The sequence below is a fragment of the Triticum aestivum genome, chromosome 2D (assembly GCF_018294505.1).
Source record: "Triticum aestivum cultivar Chinese Spring chromosome 2D, IWGSC CS RefSeq v2.1, whole genome shotgun sequence".
Taxonomy (NCBI): domain Eukaryota; kingdom Viridiplantae; phylum Streptophyta; class Magnoliopsida; order Poales; family Poaceae; genus Triticum; species Triticum aestivum.
Genome location: NC_057799.1, coordinates 555071391 through 555089560, shown reverse-complemented (window position 1 = coordinate 555089560; position 18170 = coordinate 555071391). Strand labels below are relative to the sequence as shown.

General features: G+C 44.0%; 2 protein-coding genes across 2 annotated transcripts; both read right to left on the bottom strand.

The window, feature by feature from the left end:
- Nucleotides 1-2563: 2563 nt before the first annotated feature.
- Nucleotides 2564-5755, bottom strand: LOC123054461 (wall-associated receptor kinase 2). The gene is made up of 3 exons (XM_044478239.1): nt 4406-5755; nt 4125-4277; nt 2564-3995 (listed from the first exon to the last, which is right to left on the bottom strand). Exons 1-3 carry the CDS (start codon nt 5274-5276, stop codon nt 2791-2793), a joined length of 2229 nt encoding a protein of 742 aa, XP_044334174.1. The 5' UTR covers nt 5277-5755; the 3' UTR covers nt 2564-2790.
- Nucleotides 5756-9621: 3866 nt separating this feature from the next.
- Nucleotides 9622-15866, bottom strand: LOC123054460 (uncharacterized protein At1g51745). Its single transcript, XM_044478238.1, has 3 exons — nt 15385-15866; nt 11944-12959; nt 9622-11484 (listed from the first exon to the last, which is right to left on the bottom strand). The coding sequence occupies exons 1-3, from the start codon at nt 15609-15611 to the stop codon at nt 10181-10183; spliced, it is 2547 nt and encodes an 848-aa protein (XP_044334173.1). The 5' UTR covers nt 15612-15866; the 3' UTR covers nt 9622-10180.
- Between the last annotated feature and the right edge of the window lie 2304 nt (nt 15867-18170).

Here is an 18170-nt window from a genome sequence, read left to right as displayed (position 1 = left end):
AAACTGTTAGCTCCGTCACGGAGGTGAGGTCTGTGACCCTGAAAACTGTGAAGCCCAAAAGGAAGAGAAATGATTTTTTTCTTTTCTAGCCATCCTTAAAAAGCATCATCACTGACGGAAAGATGTTGGTTCTGCGAAGGAGAAAAAAAGTTGTGAAAAAACGAGGGATGGCTCGCTTTAAAAAAATGGGGTGAGGCGAACCAACCTGTGGTTAGATGGTTAGGAAGACAGTGGTATTCTCAATCCATCAGGGTTCAAGTCCTGGACTTGCATTATTCCTGCATTTTCAAGTCCTAAACTTTGACATTGGTGCTCACATTATTTGTGTATTTATTTCAGGCTTCCGGCATTGTTCATTCAGTGAGAGGAGATATTTTTGACAACTGCGAGATGTCTATGATGACTTTATAAAATCTGAAGATGATATTTCAGTTTAGGGCTAGTTTGGATCGCGTCCACGGCTGCGTGCTTGGGCGATAGGGCTGCCTGGCATAGACATGGTTTCAGATTGTTTTTCCGCCTGGTCAGGCGGTGGATGAGAGGCGTTTGGTTACTGCCCTGAGCCTGGATAGTCATTAGGAATAAAAAAAATCAGCTCATGGGCCCATGTATGGAGAACAGTTTCTGTCATTAAAGCCCATGCAGCTGTTTTGTGTGCCCAGGCTCCCCAATTCTCACGTCTGGCTCAGGCTAATTACCTTCCTGGCTGCACCACCCAGGCTAACCGCCTGCATGCAAACCCCAGGCCAAGCTATACCAGGCATTTTCAGGATGTGAACCAAACAGCTTACATGCGACGTCCCGTGATAGGGATGAGTGTATGTGAATGACTTTGATTGTACCGTGTTAAAAAAATGAGGTGAGGGAAACCTCTTTATCTTTTTAAGGAGAAGGCAATACCGAGCCGATGTCGATACACATGGAAAGCGGCTGGAATAAATGCATGCAATCAAACAACACGCAAAACATGACCCAGGGCCTGTATACACTTAAACAGGTTTCACTGGGCAAACCAAGCACGTCATAGGCGCCTACATCCAGCAAGTATTTGCCGTTATGGCAGTGGCAGGCAGCGCATTCCGGTGGGAGCATGTATATTTTCGACAAAAAGTGAATTTTATTGACTCAAAATTAAGCATCAAGGATGTAAAATACAATGAACACACACCCGGCCTCTGTATAGTTAGGATGTATACAACCAACATCAACGCACACACAAAAGACACGCTGGCAAATAGCGAAGTCATATAAAACCAAAACTATGTCAAAGCGAGGAAAAAATGAAGCGATCAAATACGGAATACAAACTACAACTATGGTTATATCCGCACCAATTATTTCATGACGCCACATGACTTCTTCAACTCGAAATCAATCGAGTGCGCACGGCCACGTCGCGCGCAATGCATCATTGTAGGTCGGTCGTATAGAAGTCGCACGCTCAAGGAAGCGCAGGATATTTTCCCATCATCATCCTGGCACCCTACGTCTTGGTCTCCTGAGTCGTGTTACAAATGCTGGTACGAGGGTCATGGTCAACAGGTCAAGCCATCCATTCATTTTCCACAGCCCACGGGTTGCTAAGCGAGCTAGCCAGCCAGCCAGCAGCCACCGAGGACGACACAGCGACCTGGAAGCTGGAATGCTATTGTCATGTCGCCCCTCCTGCGAAGCAAAGCCCAGAAGCCACCGGCGGACCAGCGTCCTGTCGTTGGTGCCGTCTTCTCTCGGTCGTCCGCTCGTCGCCATGATGATAGTGCCAACTGCCAACCCTCGCTGAATGAAAATGTTTAATTCATTGCAAAATAACATACTCTCTCCGATCCGAATTAATTGACGCAGCCTCTATACCATGTCTGTGTCAATTAATTCAGATCGGAGCGAATCCGTTCCATCACTGATTACCTGAGCTTCAAGCATTTAGTATCCATGCTAACACCTTGAATATATTTCCGGCAAAAAAAAGGGAAAGCGCCTTGAATATATCTTTAGTAATTCACCTCATCTCGTGTACAAATAGTTTCAGATAACCCGTCCATTACATCCATGATGTACGTCGGTTTGCAGATGCGGACTAGCTTCTCTTCATCTCCAGGAAATGCGTTTGTTCAGGAGCTCGATCGAGGCGACAGACAAATAATTGTACAAGAGTGATGGTTGGATAGGGTTTTCTTTTTCCTGAAATTCTGAATAATCAGAGTGCATGTCCCGGTGTTTGATTTGGATCTTCTTTCAAATCATGAACTGCTTCCAAGCTTGCTTTGTTTCATGGCTCTGGATTTGTAATTTTATATTTGTATTGTGCTCCAATACATATGTGAGATTATAAATGTGGAGATTGAATCCATCCTTCGCATGGATTAACCAGATAGTCACTAAGTGGCATGGATTAACCAGATGGTTACTAAGTGACAGGGATTAAATCCATCCTCTAGTGGAACTAATCATTGCAGCTTATCTCTTCTGCTAGTAAAAGTTGATATGCCATAAGGTAGCAAACACATAGCCTGCATTTTACTATCTAAGCTCCACGACGTATTTATGCAAGTGAAAGACTTCAGAATGAACAATGGCCGAATGCAAAGGCGGTTATGATTTGTGTCTGAAGTTTTGGTGAAATCCAAGTGCGAAAATTTAGCAGTCATTTCTTGACCTACAAACTGGTCGATAAGTTGGGATGACCAGAGATACGAAAAAGAAAAAAAAAACACTAACTGACATAATAAACCTACTCTGGGTTTCTACCTTGCTGCCAGATAACCACAAATGGAACAGATAATTATGAAAGACCTAACATGAGAGATCGCCGGATGGGAGTAGAATGATCTCCATACTTTCATCCTTGGCAATTCCATCATGGTTCGAACTCAACTGCGCATCGAAATTCATCTCCCCGTGGCAACTCAAGTCTCGAAGCAGAGGAAGCAGAGGCTCTTCTTCTTCACTCTTCAGGACAGAGTGTTGTTTCATCAGCCTTCTCAGCGCTTCAAGTTCAACCGCAACCTCAATCATCCTCGGCCTCTCTTCACCTCTCGACCTCAAGCATCGCAAAGCCAACTGCGCGACTGTTTTGACATGTCTCATCCCAGCTTCCTCGGCCACTTGAGAGTCTACAATCTTCAGCAACTGGTTCTGATGGAACAACGTGCTAAAATGCATTGCTAGACTTCTAACCTCGTCGACCTGACCGTCTGATATTGGTTTCTCCCTTGTCAAAAGCTCAATAAGTACCACGCCAAAGCTGTAAACGTCACTTTTCTCGGTCAGTTGGCTTGTCTGGAAGTACTCAGGGTCCATGTACCCTAGTGTGCCCTGCACCAAGGTCGTCACATGGGTCTGATTGGGGGGTAGTGGCCTTGACGCGCCGAAATCAGACACCTTTGCGGTGAAGCTCGTGTCGAGAAGAATGTTCGATGACTTGACGTCTCTGTGAACGATTGGCGTCTTTGCAGCCAAGTGCAAGTATGCAAGTGCCGATGCGGTTTCAACTGCAATCCTTAGGCGGTCCTCCCATGACATTGGGATTGATGTATTGTGGAGATGATAAAACAGGGCACCATTGGAGATGAATTCATACACCAATAAGGGAACTTCTGCCTCAAGACAACAGCCTAGTAGCTGAACCACGTTCTTGTGGGTCACTTGTGAAAGAATGACCAGCTCATTCACGAATTGCTCCACTTGGCTCTGATCAACCCGCTGCGACCTTTTGACTGCTACAACCGTCTGATCCGATAATATACCTTTGTAGACTGTCCCGAATCCACCTCTGCCAACAATATTGTTATCGCTGAATTTGTTGGTTGCCTTGTCAAGCTCACCTGAGGTAAATATCCGCAGCGGTGCCTTCCGTGAAAGCATCTGCTGCTTCAGTAACACACCACCATTCTGCATAAAATATCTCTGTCTTTTCTTCGCAAGCTTTCTCCTCTTAACAAGACAGTGAGTCCAGAAACTGAAAACAAGGAGAAGCAGTAGCAGAGCTAGTCCCACAACTGCAAAGGCACAGTAAAACTCGGAGGATTATTTATTTGGTCAAGCATTAATCGAACTTAACATGCCTCCTGTACAGTGTAAACATCCATCGCATGACAAAACAGTGAGATAGGGCTTCAGAAACTTGCCTATTGAAATCTGCAGCGTGCCAATTCCATTGCAGCCACTTCCATCCTTTCGGCCATTACCACTCATCCCTGATGGGCAAGTACAGTTGAAACCGCCCTTCACGTTGATGCAGCTATGTGTGCATGGATTTCCAAGGAAGCACTCATCGATATCTTGCCGACAGTCACATGGAACCAAACAGATATCAGATATGGGTAGTTCTTGCCAATTATTAAGCTGGAAAACAAAAACTGAGGAAACAAAAAAAGTCAGAAAATATAAGCACAGACGTGTTCGTTACCTTGGCATCCACCAGGCCCTTGCAGGTACGGGTTCCCCTGAAACCCGTTGGTACAATTGCAGCGATATCCAATCCCATTAGACGAGTTATAGCAGTAAGAATTCTCCTTGCAAGCATATGATGCAGAGCGGCTTGCCTCCTCACAGCTGCCACCATCTATGGACCACTCAAGAACAACATGCCGGTATTGAGGAGGGCTTTTATTTGAGTTGTTCAGGATCTTCAGGTCAGCAGTAGCGAAAGCATAGGAGTTCTGCTCCACGATGAACGCCTCAGCACATGCTGAAGTATACTTGCTGAGACTGGCAGTTATGTTTATGTTTGTGAAATCTGAATACAGCTTCTTCAACCCCTTTGGCACCGGTGCTTGGCAGCAAGCCACACCAGAGCAAGCACCATCGACGATGCTATTATTAGAGCAAAAAGAAGCGCAGCCACCGCTGTAACCACCACTGGTACCATTCAACAGCATGGCCACCATATTACAGCCGACAGCGGTGAACTTGTTCCTTGTATCGGAGAAGGTGAAGTTTGTCCCCTCAAGGCTGAAGCTAGCAATGTTCCCTCTGCACTGCGGGGAACGGGAAGCGGCACTAGCCAGGATGGTCACATAACCACCCAGCAGGGAGATGTTGAGAATACTAATTGAGTTGTTGCCTATGGGAAGCCTAGGACCAGATGAAGTACAATTGATCTCGAACCCTTGAGCTGGGGAGGGGCTTTGGCCATGGACACCAAAAGGATAAGGGATAGAGATGTTGGAACTTGAGCATGCAGAGGTACTCAATTCCATAGAACGAACAAAGAATGGAGAGAAGCATGTGAGGAGGAGCCATGGCAGGAGAGGAAAGGGAAGCAACTCCTTCTCCATTGGTCTTCGGAAACAAACGGTAGGCTCCAACGCCTATTTATCAACAGTTTCTCAGGAAACCGAGGGGAAGAACCACTAGCAAACACTTGCCCGTGGTTCTCTGGTACCGTGGTACACTCTAATTTTCTCTTGTAGGACAATACTGGGGCATCGTTTCCTCATCTTATTGTGGTCTAGTTTCTGTAGTGGGGCACCGTTTTCTCATCTTATTGTGGTCTAGTTTCTGTAGTGGGGCACCGTTTTCTCAACTTATTGTGGTCTAGTTTCTGTAGTGGAAGCCAAGAAGGTGATCTATTCGAGACTCACAGCCACAAAAGGCTGCCTCAGGCTTCAGCTAAGATGTGCCGATATGTGGACTTGTAGTTGAGCACCCCCCCCCCCGGTCAAAGAGATATTTGTCCCATTGACTAATAAGCACGACCATATTCCCTGTTACTATCATTTTCCCCTTTCCATCTCATTTCCTTTCCTGAAGTCATGTGGATGCTTCAAGCAAACACTGGGTACCAGAGGGGATGCCCCCCCCCCCCCCCCCCGGTCAAAGAGATATTTGTCCCATTGACTAATAAGCACGACCATATTCGCTGTTACTATCATTTCCCCCTTTCCATCTCATTTCCTTTCCTGAAGTCATGTGGATGCTTCAAGCAAACACTGGGTACCAGAGGGGATGCTTTAAACTGCTGGCCATTGTCTGTACATATATGCATCGGTGCCTAAACCAAATATGAAATATTATCATGCAGACCATTGCTCATGGGTATAACTGATTGATTTCACCACCTGACAGGTGACAGGCCACCTGAAAGTTCAGATGAAAGTATGCAGGCCTACGAGTAGTACTTATCTTCTCATCAAGTAGTCGGATTCACCAGTTCAGTCGATGTCTGAACCTAAACAATAACTAAACATCATGCCCGGTCTACCGAGATGGTAAAAAAAGAGGGCAGTAGATGATCAGGATAGTACCACTTCAGCATCCATTGTCCCTGCCATCCAGCCAGTAGGAGGGCAATCCACAAGCGGAACTGCAGAGGAAACAAGTAGTAGCAGATTTATTTATTTTAGAAGAAGAGGTAGCAGATTCAGATAAAGGTACTGCCAAAATTCTAGGGTTTTAGCCCCTTACCTCGCCGCCCATGTCGCCAGGCACGGCGGCTCCGGGCTCCGCCTCCCCGCGCAACCTCTAGTCCAGCTTATCACCGCCCATACGACCCTCCCAGTCCCAAGGTCGCGTTGCTCGGGACGCTGGGCGGCTGGCGGGGCGGGTAGGAGTGCGTCTGCCGGCGCCGGGGAGGGTGCGCATGCGAGCGATGAGGTGGCTGCCGTGCTTTCCGCTGCCATTGCGGCGGCGGAGAAGGTGGGAGAAGCGGCGAGTGGTGAGGGTGAAGAGTCCTGGTTTCCGGAGGACAGAGAGGAGGCTCAAGTGGTCTGCACAGAAATGCTGAAGCTGTCTTTTTTAAAAAAAAAAAAAAAACAAGGTTTTTTTAACACATTACAGACGCAAACGCTCATATATATACACGCACACACTCATCCCTATGAACGCACACGCGCACACCCTATATTTATGAGCACCTTCGAGAGACTAAGCCGGCATACCATCTTAGATTTTACGAAGTCACCGTAGGCGCGTCGTAGTCGACGAGAACGTCTCCTCCCACTGAACGCGCATCGCCGGAAAGCTTGACATTTCATTAATTAAGAAATAAGATTCGTAATAAAGCCCAACAGAAGGCAAGATAAAAAGTCATTACTATCGCTGCATTACAAAACCCAAGTGCTTAGTACCCCGAGCAACCACAACGAATTTCTTCTTTGATGTTGTGCACCATGACCGTTGAAGGAGTCACGGTGTTTCGACTTGCCTGACAGATTGTTTGTGTTAGTGAGGCACGTCACGGAGGTGAACTGAGCCGCGACAGTACTGTGCTACACCGGCAATGGAAATGAAACTTTGCAAGTTTCCGGGCTTATATATAAAGGGGATTCGGCAAGGGAAAACCCCAAGGTTATCAAGGGAAGGAAAGTACTTTTACTCACGCTCACATGGTGATCGGGTAATTAGCGGTAGCAACAAACACAAAATTCCAAATGTTACTCTATGTTTTGAGAACGACAAAATCGGACACATCTGCCACTTCCAGGAGTTTGTTGCTCTACACAAACACAAACTCGTGGTCTTTTACAACTTCCAACCGATTCAGCCTAGATATATTTTACAGATCGTTTGTGTTAGTGGCATAGGCCCGTCACGGAGGTGAACTGAGCCATGACAGCACCGTGCTACACCGGCAACTGAAATGGAACCTTGCAAGATTTCGGGCTTATATATAACACGGATTCAGCCAGGGAAAAACCCTAGGTTATTAAGGGGGTTGGGATTTGGAGAGGAAAGTAATTTTACTCACAGTCACATTGTACTCCCTCCGTCCCAAAATTCTTGTCTTAGATTTGTCTAGATATGGATGTATCTAATACTAAAACATGACTTGATACATCCGTATTTAGACAAATCTAAGACAAGAATTTTGGGACGGAGGGAGTAATAGGTAAGTAGCTGTAGCAACGAACACAAAATTCCAAATGTTACTCTATATTTTGATCACGACAAGATCGGACATGTCTGCCACTTCCAGATGTTTGTTGCTCTACACAAACACGGATTCTTGGTCTTTTAGAACTTCCAACCGATTTGGCCTAAGTATATTTTACAGATCATTTGTGTTAGTGACACAGACCCGTCACGGAGGTGAACTGAGCCGTGACAGCACCGTGCTACACCGGCAACTGAAATGGAACCTTGCAAGATTTCGGGCTTATATATAACACGGATTCAGCAAGGGAAAAACCCTAGGTTATTAAGGGGGTTGGGACTTGGAGAGGAAAGGAATTTTATTCACAGTCACATTGTAATAGGTAAGTAGCCGTAGCAACGAACACAATATTCCAAATGTTACTCTATATTTTGATCACGACAAGATCGGACATGTCTGCCACTTCCAGATGTTTGCTGCTCTACACAAACACAGATTCTTGGTCTTTTAGAACTTCCAACCGATTTAGCCTAAGTATATTTTACAGATCATTTGTGTTAGTGACACAGACCCGTCACGGAGGTGAACTGAGCCGTGACAGGACCGTGTTACGCCACCAATGAAAATGGAACCTTGCAAGATTTCAGGCTTATGTATAAAAGGAATTCGGCAGGGGAAAACCCTAGGTTATCAAGGGGTTGGGACTTGGAGAGGAAAGGAAAGTATTTTTACTAACAGAGTAGCAACGAACACAAAATTCCAAATGTTACTGTATGTTTTGACAAAGACAAGATCTGACACGTATGCAACTTCCAGGTGTTTGCTGCTTTACACAAACACAGACTCGTGGTCTTTTTTAACTTTCAACCGATTCAGCTTAGATATATTTTACAGATTGTTTGTGTTAGTGACTCAGGCCCGTCACGGAGGTGAACTGAGCTGTGATAGTACCGTGTTACGCCGGTAATGAAAATGGAACTTTGTAAGATTTCGGGCTTATATATCAAGGGAATTTGGCAAGGGGGAAACCCTAGGTTATCAAGGGGTTGGGACTTGCAGAGGAAAGGAAAGTACTTTTACTCATAGTCATGTGGTAATCAAGTAATTAGTCGTAGCAACGAACACAAAATTCCAAATGTTACTCTATGTTTTGACAACAACAACATCGAATGCATCTGCCGCTTTCAGGTGTTTGCTGCTCTACACAAACACATACTCGTGGTCTTTTACAATTTCCAGCCGATTCAGCCTAGGAATGTTTTACAGATCGTTTGTGTTAATGACACATGCCCCTCATGGAGGTGAACTGAGCCATGACAGTACATTGTTACACAAGCAATGGAAATGGAACTTTGCAAGATTTCGGGATTATATATAACAGAGATTCAGCAAGGAAAACACCCTAGGTTATCAAGGGGTTGGGACTTGGAGAGGAAAGGAAAGTACTTTTACTCACAGTCACATGATAATCGGGTAATTAACCGCACCAATTGACAACAACAAGATCGAACACGTCTGCTACTTACAGGTGTTTGCTGCTCTACACAAACAGACTAGTGGTCTTTTACAACTTCCAAACACAGACTAGTGCTCTTTTACAACGTCCAACTGATTCGCCCTAGGTATATATTTTACAGAAAGATGAAGGAAATGTAATAACCACTTTTTTTACACTCTTTGAAATAACCACTTGGTCCCACCTTCCACGGGGGACTGACAGATGGAAAATACCATGGCAGTTTCAAACAAGAAAAATACAACAAACAACGACGACGATGACAACAATGCCAGCAACACAGCACTGCGGATTCTGTAATAGTAACATATACTATTGACATACTGAGGTCGACAAGGTTACCCAGAAAGCTTTGATTGTGTTCACAACATTTGAAGCTGCTCTTCTGTGTATCACACACTAACCTACATATGCTTCTGTACAGGTGAAGCATGACTCCAAAATCTGGATATAAACTTCTACATATAACATACTATTGATCTGTTGAGCTGTTGGCTATGTATGTAATGTAACAACAAAGGTAAACTATGTAGATACATGATCAAACACAAAAGTCAGCACCTTCACAGTACAAAAGAGAGAGGCAGCCAGTTCCAAACGTTGGCCAGTACTCTGGTTTCCCCTTTGTTGAAGAAAGCTCCTTCCATCAGATTGCCTAGCCAAGGCTTCGGCATCTGAACACAAAAACAGTTTTCGATCTTCACACCAGCCACCGGACGGACAGTCAGAGATCAACGACGATTTTGAGGCATCGACAGTTTGGGACTTTGGGAAATGTACATACAACAGCTGCAAGCCTGAGCCAGGTCAAGCCATGCCAACCATTCGTACTACCAGCATAGCCAAAAGACCTACGGTGGATCCCGTACCGCGGGACTGGCCTTTCTAGCACGGTGAGCAAGAGCATGGGACGGCCTGCCAACTGCTTCCATTATCCTACTGAACACAACCTTTGCGGGGACACATGTGACCAGCGGAATTGCTCCTTCTGATTTCAATAGACCACCCAGAACATCGCTGCGCCTATGTGCCTTTGCCTGGCCACCTTCTCTGTGAGACTTTTTCCCAATGGAAATGGATGAAAGGGGTCTGGTTTTCTGGCTTGGTGAGCTTGCTTTCTTGAAGCCAGAGGGCTTCTTTTGAGATTTCTGCGAAAATGGCCTCCGGACACTGGTGGTGCTTTTCTTTGCATGCTTGACCCCCTGCTCATCGGTGGCATTGCCATCTAAGGTTGCTCGTGATGGATTCAAACGTGGGACTCTTGGCATAACAGTCCTTCTGCCTGTCGGCCAAGCAGGTGGTGCTGCTGTGCTATTTTCCAGAACAAGATCACTGCCCAAAATAAGCCTGTCCATTGAACCTTCTTCAAGAATTCCAACTTGGATAGGGTGTCCAACAATAGCTTTGCCATCCAGTCTGCTCATCAAAGAAACCAATGGGACATGCTCACCTTGATAGTTAGCCTGTACCTTCAGGTCAACATTAAACAACACCTGCCCAGTGTAACCAAGATGTGAGCCATGATTTTGTTGATACAATGAAGATCCGTCCCCACATGCCTTCTGATCAATAGAGGTTATCTGATTGCCATTTTTATTTAGCAAAGAGGTCTTGCAAGAAATTTCAGAGTTGTTGAAAGAAGTGTAACTTCGTCCAATATCTCTGACAGGTTCTGAAGATAAGGGATAATCTTTACCATGGTATCTGTTAACTCCTGAATGACTCGCGGCCTTGTCAACCAAATCTGCTTCATCATGATCACAATCCAACCCTTCTTGGTTCTCAGGAAAACTTTGACCAAACGGCTGATGGCTAGACGCATCAATAATCTCAACTTTAGAGTCACCTTTATTGGCCATTTTGAGCAGCCCCTTCATGAAACTACTTGAGCTATCTAATGACAGATTTTCATCCGCCTTCCCCATTGATCTCTTTACTGCAGTGCGCCGGTTGCGTTTACCTTTCATATGCCACTGGGAAACACCTAACTCAGGAGAACCATCCTCACCTAGTAAGACATTTTGCTGAGGAATATGAGTAGAAAAGTTCATCTCATCATCGTCATCAATATCATTTGCATGCCTTGACTTATTAGAAGCCTTGAGGGAATTAGGATCACATGCATCTGATTCAGGGGATTGTACCTTAGCATACCCTGCCAATAATATCAACAATGGGAATGCGATCAAGTAAGGACAAATATCCAGTAAGAAATGTTACGGAAGTCACTGGAATCAAGCATCATAAGTTCAAGACAAAGGTGGAGGTTGTATGTTATTGTAGCAAAACACAAACATGAACAAGTATACTTAGCATATCTCAAAGCACAAAGTTTAATCAACAAACTTCCATAAAAGAAGTGCACCAACAAAATAGATGTACACGACACTACGTAGCATAGTAGAAATGAGCTGTACTCGATTTTTGCAACAGTTCAGCCCCACACTCACGCATAACTAAATAATCGCACGATCGGCAATAATTGATCCTACAACATCCCTAAAATATCATTAGGCATCAATATTTGACAACCTAAGCAGGGGCATGATTATTTATTGTTGTGTCTTACAAAATCAAAATCCAAAGAAAAGGCATGTAGCAATGAGGCACTTACTTTGCAGAAGTTCAGCGTCATCTTCTGTCTCAGTATCTGAACATAAACTCATTGAAGAATCAGATTCTTGCTTCTCAACAAAGCCCGGAAATGTTTGCTCTTCGAGAAGAGTATCCTCCTGCTTTAGGTAACTTTCTGTCTCATGATGAGCTTCTGTTAATATTGTTTGCTTAACAGGTATGAAGTCACGGCTATGTGCATCACCAGAATCAGCAGACAGGTATGTGGCACCACTTCTTTTCGCCTGACAGATAGCAGGCAAAGGATCCTTCCCTCCTTCAACTACAACAGTTCCAGAATCATCATTGCACTGAAAAGAGCGAGGAAATTTGACGCTACTCTGTACAACTTGAGCAAGTGGCCTGCATCTATCATGTTTTTTGACAACAGATGCCTCAAAAATAGCTTCCTCTAATCTTCTCTTTTTCAGGGCTGTATTTTTCTCACCGCTCTCTACATTTGATCCTTCTTGCGTATGTCCTGAAAGGGAAAAGCCATTGACGTAATTACTGAGAGTGTTCCCTGAAGCTTCCAGATCAAGAGATCCTGACAAGTTTCTTTTTGAACCAGCATGAATAAACTTTTCTTCACACTCTTTTGTTTTACCAAGGCGAACAGAGGTATCCCCTTTCTGTTTTTTACTCTTTTTGCTTTTATAACGAGTAGTGCTGAGATCTACGCGTTGCTGAGATGCTGAGCTTTGCAAATGCAACTGAGGTTCCTGGACGTTGTTTCTTGAGTAATATTCTGAAGGAAAGTCGTCAAACTCCCTCCCTGTGTCAGCAAAGAGGATACTGCAGCTGTCATCTGCCCTGAAACCTTGGTTCTGGTACTTCAATGCAAGCTGCTTTCTTTCCAATTCAAGAGCATGAATAATAGCATCTTCTCTACGAGCATATTTTTCTCTTCTCTTTACAGGAGTTCCTTGACAAGCCATTGCCTTCTCAATACAAGCATCAAACTCTCCACACCTAAATTCCTTGACACGTTTCGATTTCTCCAGGTTATACCAGTCACTGACAAAGAGAGGAAGAAATGAATCATTACAGAAAGAATCAGAAATCAAACTGTAAGCTCTGTTGAAAGCCAAATCATTAGCAGGTAATATTGAGTACTCTGTGCAATCAGCAGTTTGCCTGTTATCATTGTGAATTAAAAACTCACTTGAAACTAATTCTTTAACATTCTTATGTACTTACTCTCAGATGGAGAACTAATTTCATACTTGGGATCCATGAATAAGAAGTAGAAGAATAAACAAGAATCTGATCCATTTAATAGTGACTAGAAAACTACTACATAAATAAAATCATCTAAGCAAGAAATTAGTCAGTGAAACTTGTAAGAAAATGTAATCTGATACGGCTTTGTGTACCCCAACCACAATCGTTGTTGATGGACTGTATGAGCCTGCTATTTGTGCACCGCAAGTTGATGTAGAAAGTGGACCCTAAGAATCAGAGATGTCTACAAGCCAAAGTTTTTTCAAACAATTGATTAGGAAGGTGACAAGAAGATGAATTCGTGCCCGAGTGCAGTCTGCTGGACATGAAGAAGTCAAACGTATCCACGACTTTGATTGTGTATGATCACAGCAGAATCAGCTAAAGCGAACCTGACTCTAGCATAGTCACGTAAAAAAGAAACACGTATGTGTGCATGCATATGAGAAAGAGGCTTAGTTGTGCATGTGCATGAGGTTGAACAAAAATGTTTTCTAATCAGAAATATAGGATAGTTATGGTTGCAGCTCTCTAAAAGAAAATATGAGATCTGGTCGGTTTGAATAGAACAGGATTTTGTTGCCTTTTATTTGAACGGTCATGACCACCCGATCAATCAGGGGCGACGCGTACAAGGGTTCTTACATGGAATTGCATGAGTTTGGATGGGGTCCACCAAGAAGGAACTGGCGCCCAAAGGAAGTCTGATATTTTTGGTACCTATTTGAGTCGGTCTAATATTTTAGAAATCAGAGATGTCTTGGTGAGATTTAATTGGCAAGAGAGTTTATTTTAGAGATTGTTTCTGTTGGTATTTATAATGAGTTTTTATCAGTGCGGCCAACTTGGTGGCAAAGTTAAGAGTGTTGGGTACACACTATAACTAGTCAGGCTGGTTAGTGCATATTTTTCATGAGGTCGTGAATAAAAGCAGAAAACACCCATGTCGGGGATGACTAAATACCGTGCTTCTGCGCCGCCTTATGTTTAGGGTTTCGAACTGAGCTTTGAGGTTGGTTGAGCACTTTGGTGCAACAAAAATCTACATGCTTCGCTTCTTGCATGATTTTTCAAGGACAAAGAATCTTTCTTTGCTTTTCCAGTGCCTATCTAATTCTTTTTTTTCTTCTACCAATTCATCCACCAATACTCTTTTCCACTTCGTTATAGAGCTTGTTTAGTGAATGCGATGAAAGGTAAAGGCCACCCATAAAATCATGCAAGTGCACAAAACAACTCTGCCAAGGATTCATAGATTAGTCTCCCGGCTATATATTAAAAATATCAAGAACTTCATCAGACTACACTATTCAATACACCATAAATCCAATAGACAGAATCACAGAACATACAAAATAAAAGGCTAAAATAATGTATTTACCACAATGCTCTTAAGACTATCCCAAAGACTGCCACTGCCATGGCAGAATCCAATCAACGCATCAACTTATGTTTCATACTTTAGTCATGTTTTATTTCATGCAACGCCCATTCCAAGACTGGCACGCACAAGACACGTGACGTAAAGCAGCCTAGCACTCGCATTTGTTACCCATTTATTAATCTAGAGTGAGTAATTGCCGAAATAACGTCGAACCATTTATTCAAACATGTGGAAGTCACAGTATCTATAAAAGTTTGTTCCCATGATTAAAATACTCCATTTGTTGATCTAATAGCGTTTGGAACGGCAACCCAAGGCTCATTCGATTCAAAGAAATTTCATATGAGTTTTGGAGGGTTATAATCCTTTGGAATTTTTCCTGCATTTGGTCGTTTGATTCATAGGATTGAATCTTTTAGGAATTTTTCCTAAGGAATCATGTCTACTACATTTCATAGGAAATCCAGCATCCACTCCAACCTCATTTTACAGTTCCTTTATTTTTCCTGTGAAATAAAATACTCCGTGCTAATCCTATAGGATTCAAGTGGGCATGCCACTCCAATCCTGCATTTTTTTCGTATTCCTACATTTTGTGAATCCTGCGAACCCTATAGGATTCAAGTGGGCATGCCACTCCAATCCTGTATTTTTCATATTCCTACGTTTTGTGAATCCTGCGAATCAAAAAGTGCCTAAGTATCCCCATGTCATTCCTGAACCAAACAAATCCTTATAATGAATAGCTGGGAATCAACTAACCCTAGGTCAATTTCTTAATCTAGATAAATCAGGGCAAAAAAACATAGAAGAGGGAATGGTAGGGAAGCTTACATGCTAGCATCCTCGCGGCCGAGCAGCTTGACCGGAGTTCCCGTCCTGGGCGTCACCACCTGCGACGCCGCGAGCTCGTCCTGCCCGACTATCCTCCCGGGCCACCAGGACCCGTTCCGCCGCCGCACCCAGACGATGGTCCCCGGCGAGCAGTCTGCGATTCCGCCGCCATCCGCCTCCCCTTGCCCCTCCCCTCCTCCTCCCTCTCCCCCCGAGCTCCGCCCCATGGCGACCAGGCCAACACCAAACCTAACCGAATCCTCAGGGGCGGATCTACAGGGCGTGCGGCACGCTGGTGGGATTAACTTAGCCGCTGGCCGAAACCAACTCGCGCGGGATTGGGACGTCGGCGGTCGGCGGTCGGCGGTGAAGGGCCGGCCGGCGGTGAAGCTAGGGCACGGTCAAGGCGGTCTTTTTTCTTTTTTTTTCCTTGAGGGAAGAAGGGCACACGGTCTGAACTCGGAAAGACAGAGCCAAAGGTCCAAACGTGTGTTTAGGTGTTTTGTCAGGTGGTCAGCTAGACCAGTTGACGGACCGATGAGGAGGGCCAAGTCGGTCGAAAATAAAAAGACTGACATGTGGGCCCAAGACGAAACAAAAAAAGGGAAAAGACTCAAAATGTGGTATTTTGTTTTTTCTTTTTATTAAAGCAACCAGGACCTTATGAGAAATCAAAATCTTTGGGTTCCGGAGAGTAGCTCTTTTGCATATTGTTCATAGGGATATAAACTATGTTTGGAGGAGCTCACTGCCCACACTCTAAGCTACAACCTTAGATTTTCATGAGCCTTAAATTGCACGATCGATTTTCATGACACAAAGAGACTTGCTGGAACATTTTTTTACTTTGCCATAAACTCCTTGATATGGCACCATAGGAATAAGAGTTTCCTTCATCGATGATCTTGAGAACTATCGAGCAACTGGTGGCCAGTTGAACCATCATTGTTTTAAGATCAAAAGCAAGTGAAAGTAGCTCACTACATGCAATGGCTTCCAACTTGCTTGGATTAGTCGACCCACATGTGACGCCAGAAGCTCATACCACCTGAGGGTCCTCCCGGACCACCACGGCACATTTCGCTGTCGCACCCACACGATAGACCCCAATGAGCAATTCGTGATGTCACCATCTTCCTCTCTCTCTCTCTCTCTCTCTCTCTCTGGCCGATGGTGAGCATACCACGACGAAACCCAAACATCAAGGGCAGATTTGTAGGGTGTACGACACACCTGGTAGTTGTGGAGGTCGGTGGAATTAAACTAACCACTGGATGAAAACCAACTCATATGGGATTGGGGCGGTGGCAACCGGTGGCGATGTTGAGGGTTGGCATAATGGTAGCCTGCAGGGGAGAACTAGGGCACCGTCATGACTCTTCTAAATTTTTGAGAGAAGGGCTAGAAACACAGGTGACAGAAAAGACAAAACACATCTCTAGGTATTAAGCCAAAGGAGGTGATGAGCCGACTAGGAGGGACAAATTGAACAAAAAGAACACTGATGAGTGGGCCCAAAAAAATTGGGCAAAAAAACCTCAAAATGTGCTAAACATGTGTCATTTTGAGTTTTGCAAAGATACAGAAATGTGTGCTTTTGGAACACTATTTAAGAAAAATGGACAACGTTTTTTAAATTTCATGTCACCGCTGAAAATTTCATGAGTCATCTTCGTCGAATAAATATTGTTGTTGCACATCGAACCGTGTGATTGTGGCTATGACGCAGAGAATATGGAGTGGCAAAGGACATAGAGGGGTTGTGGAACATAACATATTGGTCATAGTTAAACTAAATGGCCTGCATGACCAATTGGGTAAAAAAATCTACTAGCAGTTTTTCCCCATGGCATGACTTTCTCCTCAGTGTCCTACATAAAAAGAGACTTGTGATATAATTGGTTTTCAAGTGAAAAAGAAGAGACTAAAATGTTCTCTTGTATTTGTGTGTCGTGTATAGTACAATAATACAAAAGTAAAGGCGAGAGAACACCCATAAGGTTGGTCATAGCAGGAGTAACTTAGCTAGTAACATAATGCACCCCAAGGCAAGTTTGCTTATGTACCAAATAGTTAATGAGGAGAGAGGTGTTTGCGATAACATAATGTGTTATTGTAATATAACACACCCCAATGTAAAATGAGTCTACATCTAAAAAATGAAGGCTTGCATGATACTGATAACCCACAAGTATAGGGGATCGCAACAGTTTTTGAGGGTAGAGTATTCAACCCAAATTTATCGATTCGACACAAGGGGAGCCAAAAAATATTCTCAAGTATTAGCAGTTGATTGACACCAATTCAACCACACCTGGATAACTTAGTATCTGCAGCAAAGTATTTAGTAGCAAAGTAATATGGAAGTAACGGTAATGGTAACAAAAGTAATATTTTTGGGTTTTGTAGTGATTGTAACAGTAGCAACGGAAAAGTAAATAAGCGAAGAACAATATGTGAAAAGCTCGTAGGCATTGGATCGGTGATGGAGAATTATGCCGGATGCGGTTCATCATGTAACAGTCATAACATAGGGTGACACAGAACTAGCTCCAATTCATCAACGTAATTGTAAGGGCATATTTATCCCTAAGATGTTTTGGTGATTGATGACAATGCTTTTGCAGACTAATCGTGTGCATTGAGTGTTTTCAGAGATTCATCCTTTTGGCACGAGACGATTCCCTTCCCTCGGAGCTTGAAGCGAAGACGGTGTAGTCCTTTCGAATTAGTTTGGTGGACTAGTTTCATAGGGATCACCGTACTATCAAGAGGGGGTCCGCTTT

Excerpts from the sequence above, each read along its gene's own strand:
- LOC123054461 (XM_044478239.1), bottom strand. The coding sequence starts at position 5,276 with ATGGAGAAGGAGTTGCTTCCCTTTCCTCTCCTGCCATGGCTCCTCCTC. Across the intron at positions 4,278-4,405 it reads AGGGCCTGGTGGATGCCAAG|ATATCGATGAGTGCTTCCTT; the intron begins GTAACGAACACG and ends ACTGTCGGCAAG. Across the intron at positions 3,996-4,124 it reads CACGCTGCAGATTTCAATAG|TTGTGGGACTAGCTCTGCTA; the intron begins GCAAGTTTCTGA and ends GTGCCTTTGCAG.
- LOC123054460 (XM_044478238.1), bottom strand. The coding sequence starts at position 15,611 with ATGGGGCGGAGCTCGGGGGGAGAGGGAGGAGGAGGGGAGGGGCAAGGG. Across the intron at positions 12,960-15,384 it reads GGCCGCGAGGATGCTAGCAT|TGACTGGTATAACCTGGAGA; the intron begins GTAAGCTTCCCT and ends TCTCTTTGTCAG. Across the intron at positions 11,485-11,943 it reads TGACGCTGAACTTCTGCAAA|GGTATGCTAAGGTACAATCC; the intron begins GTAAGTGCCTCA and ends TATTATTGGCAG.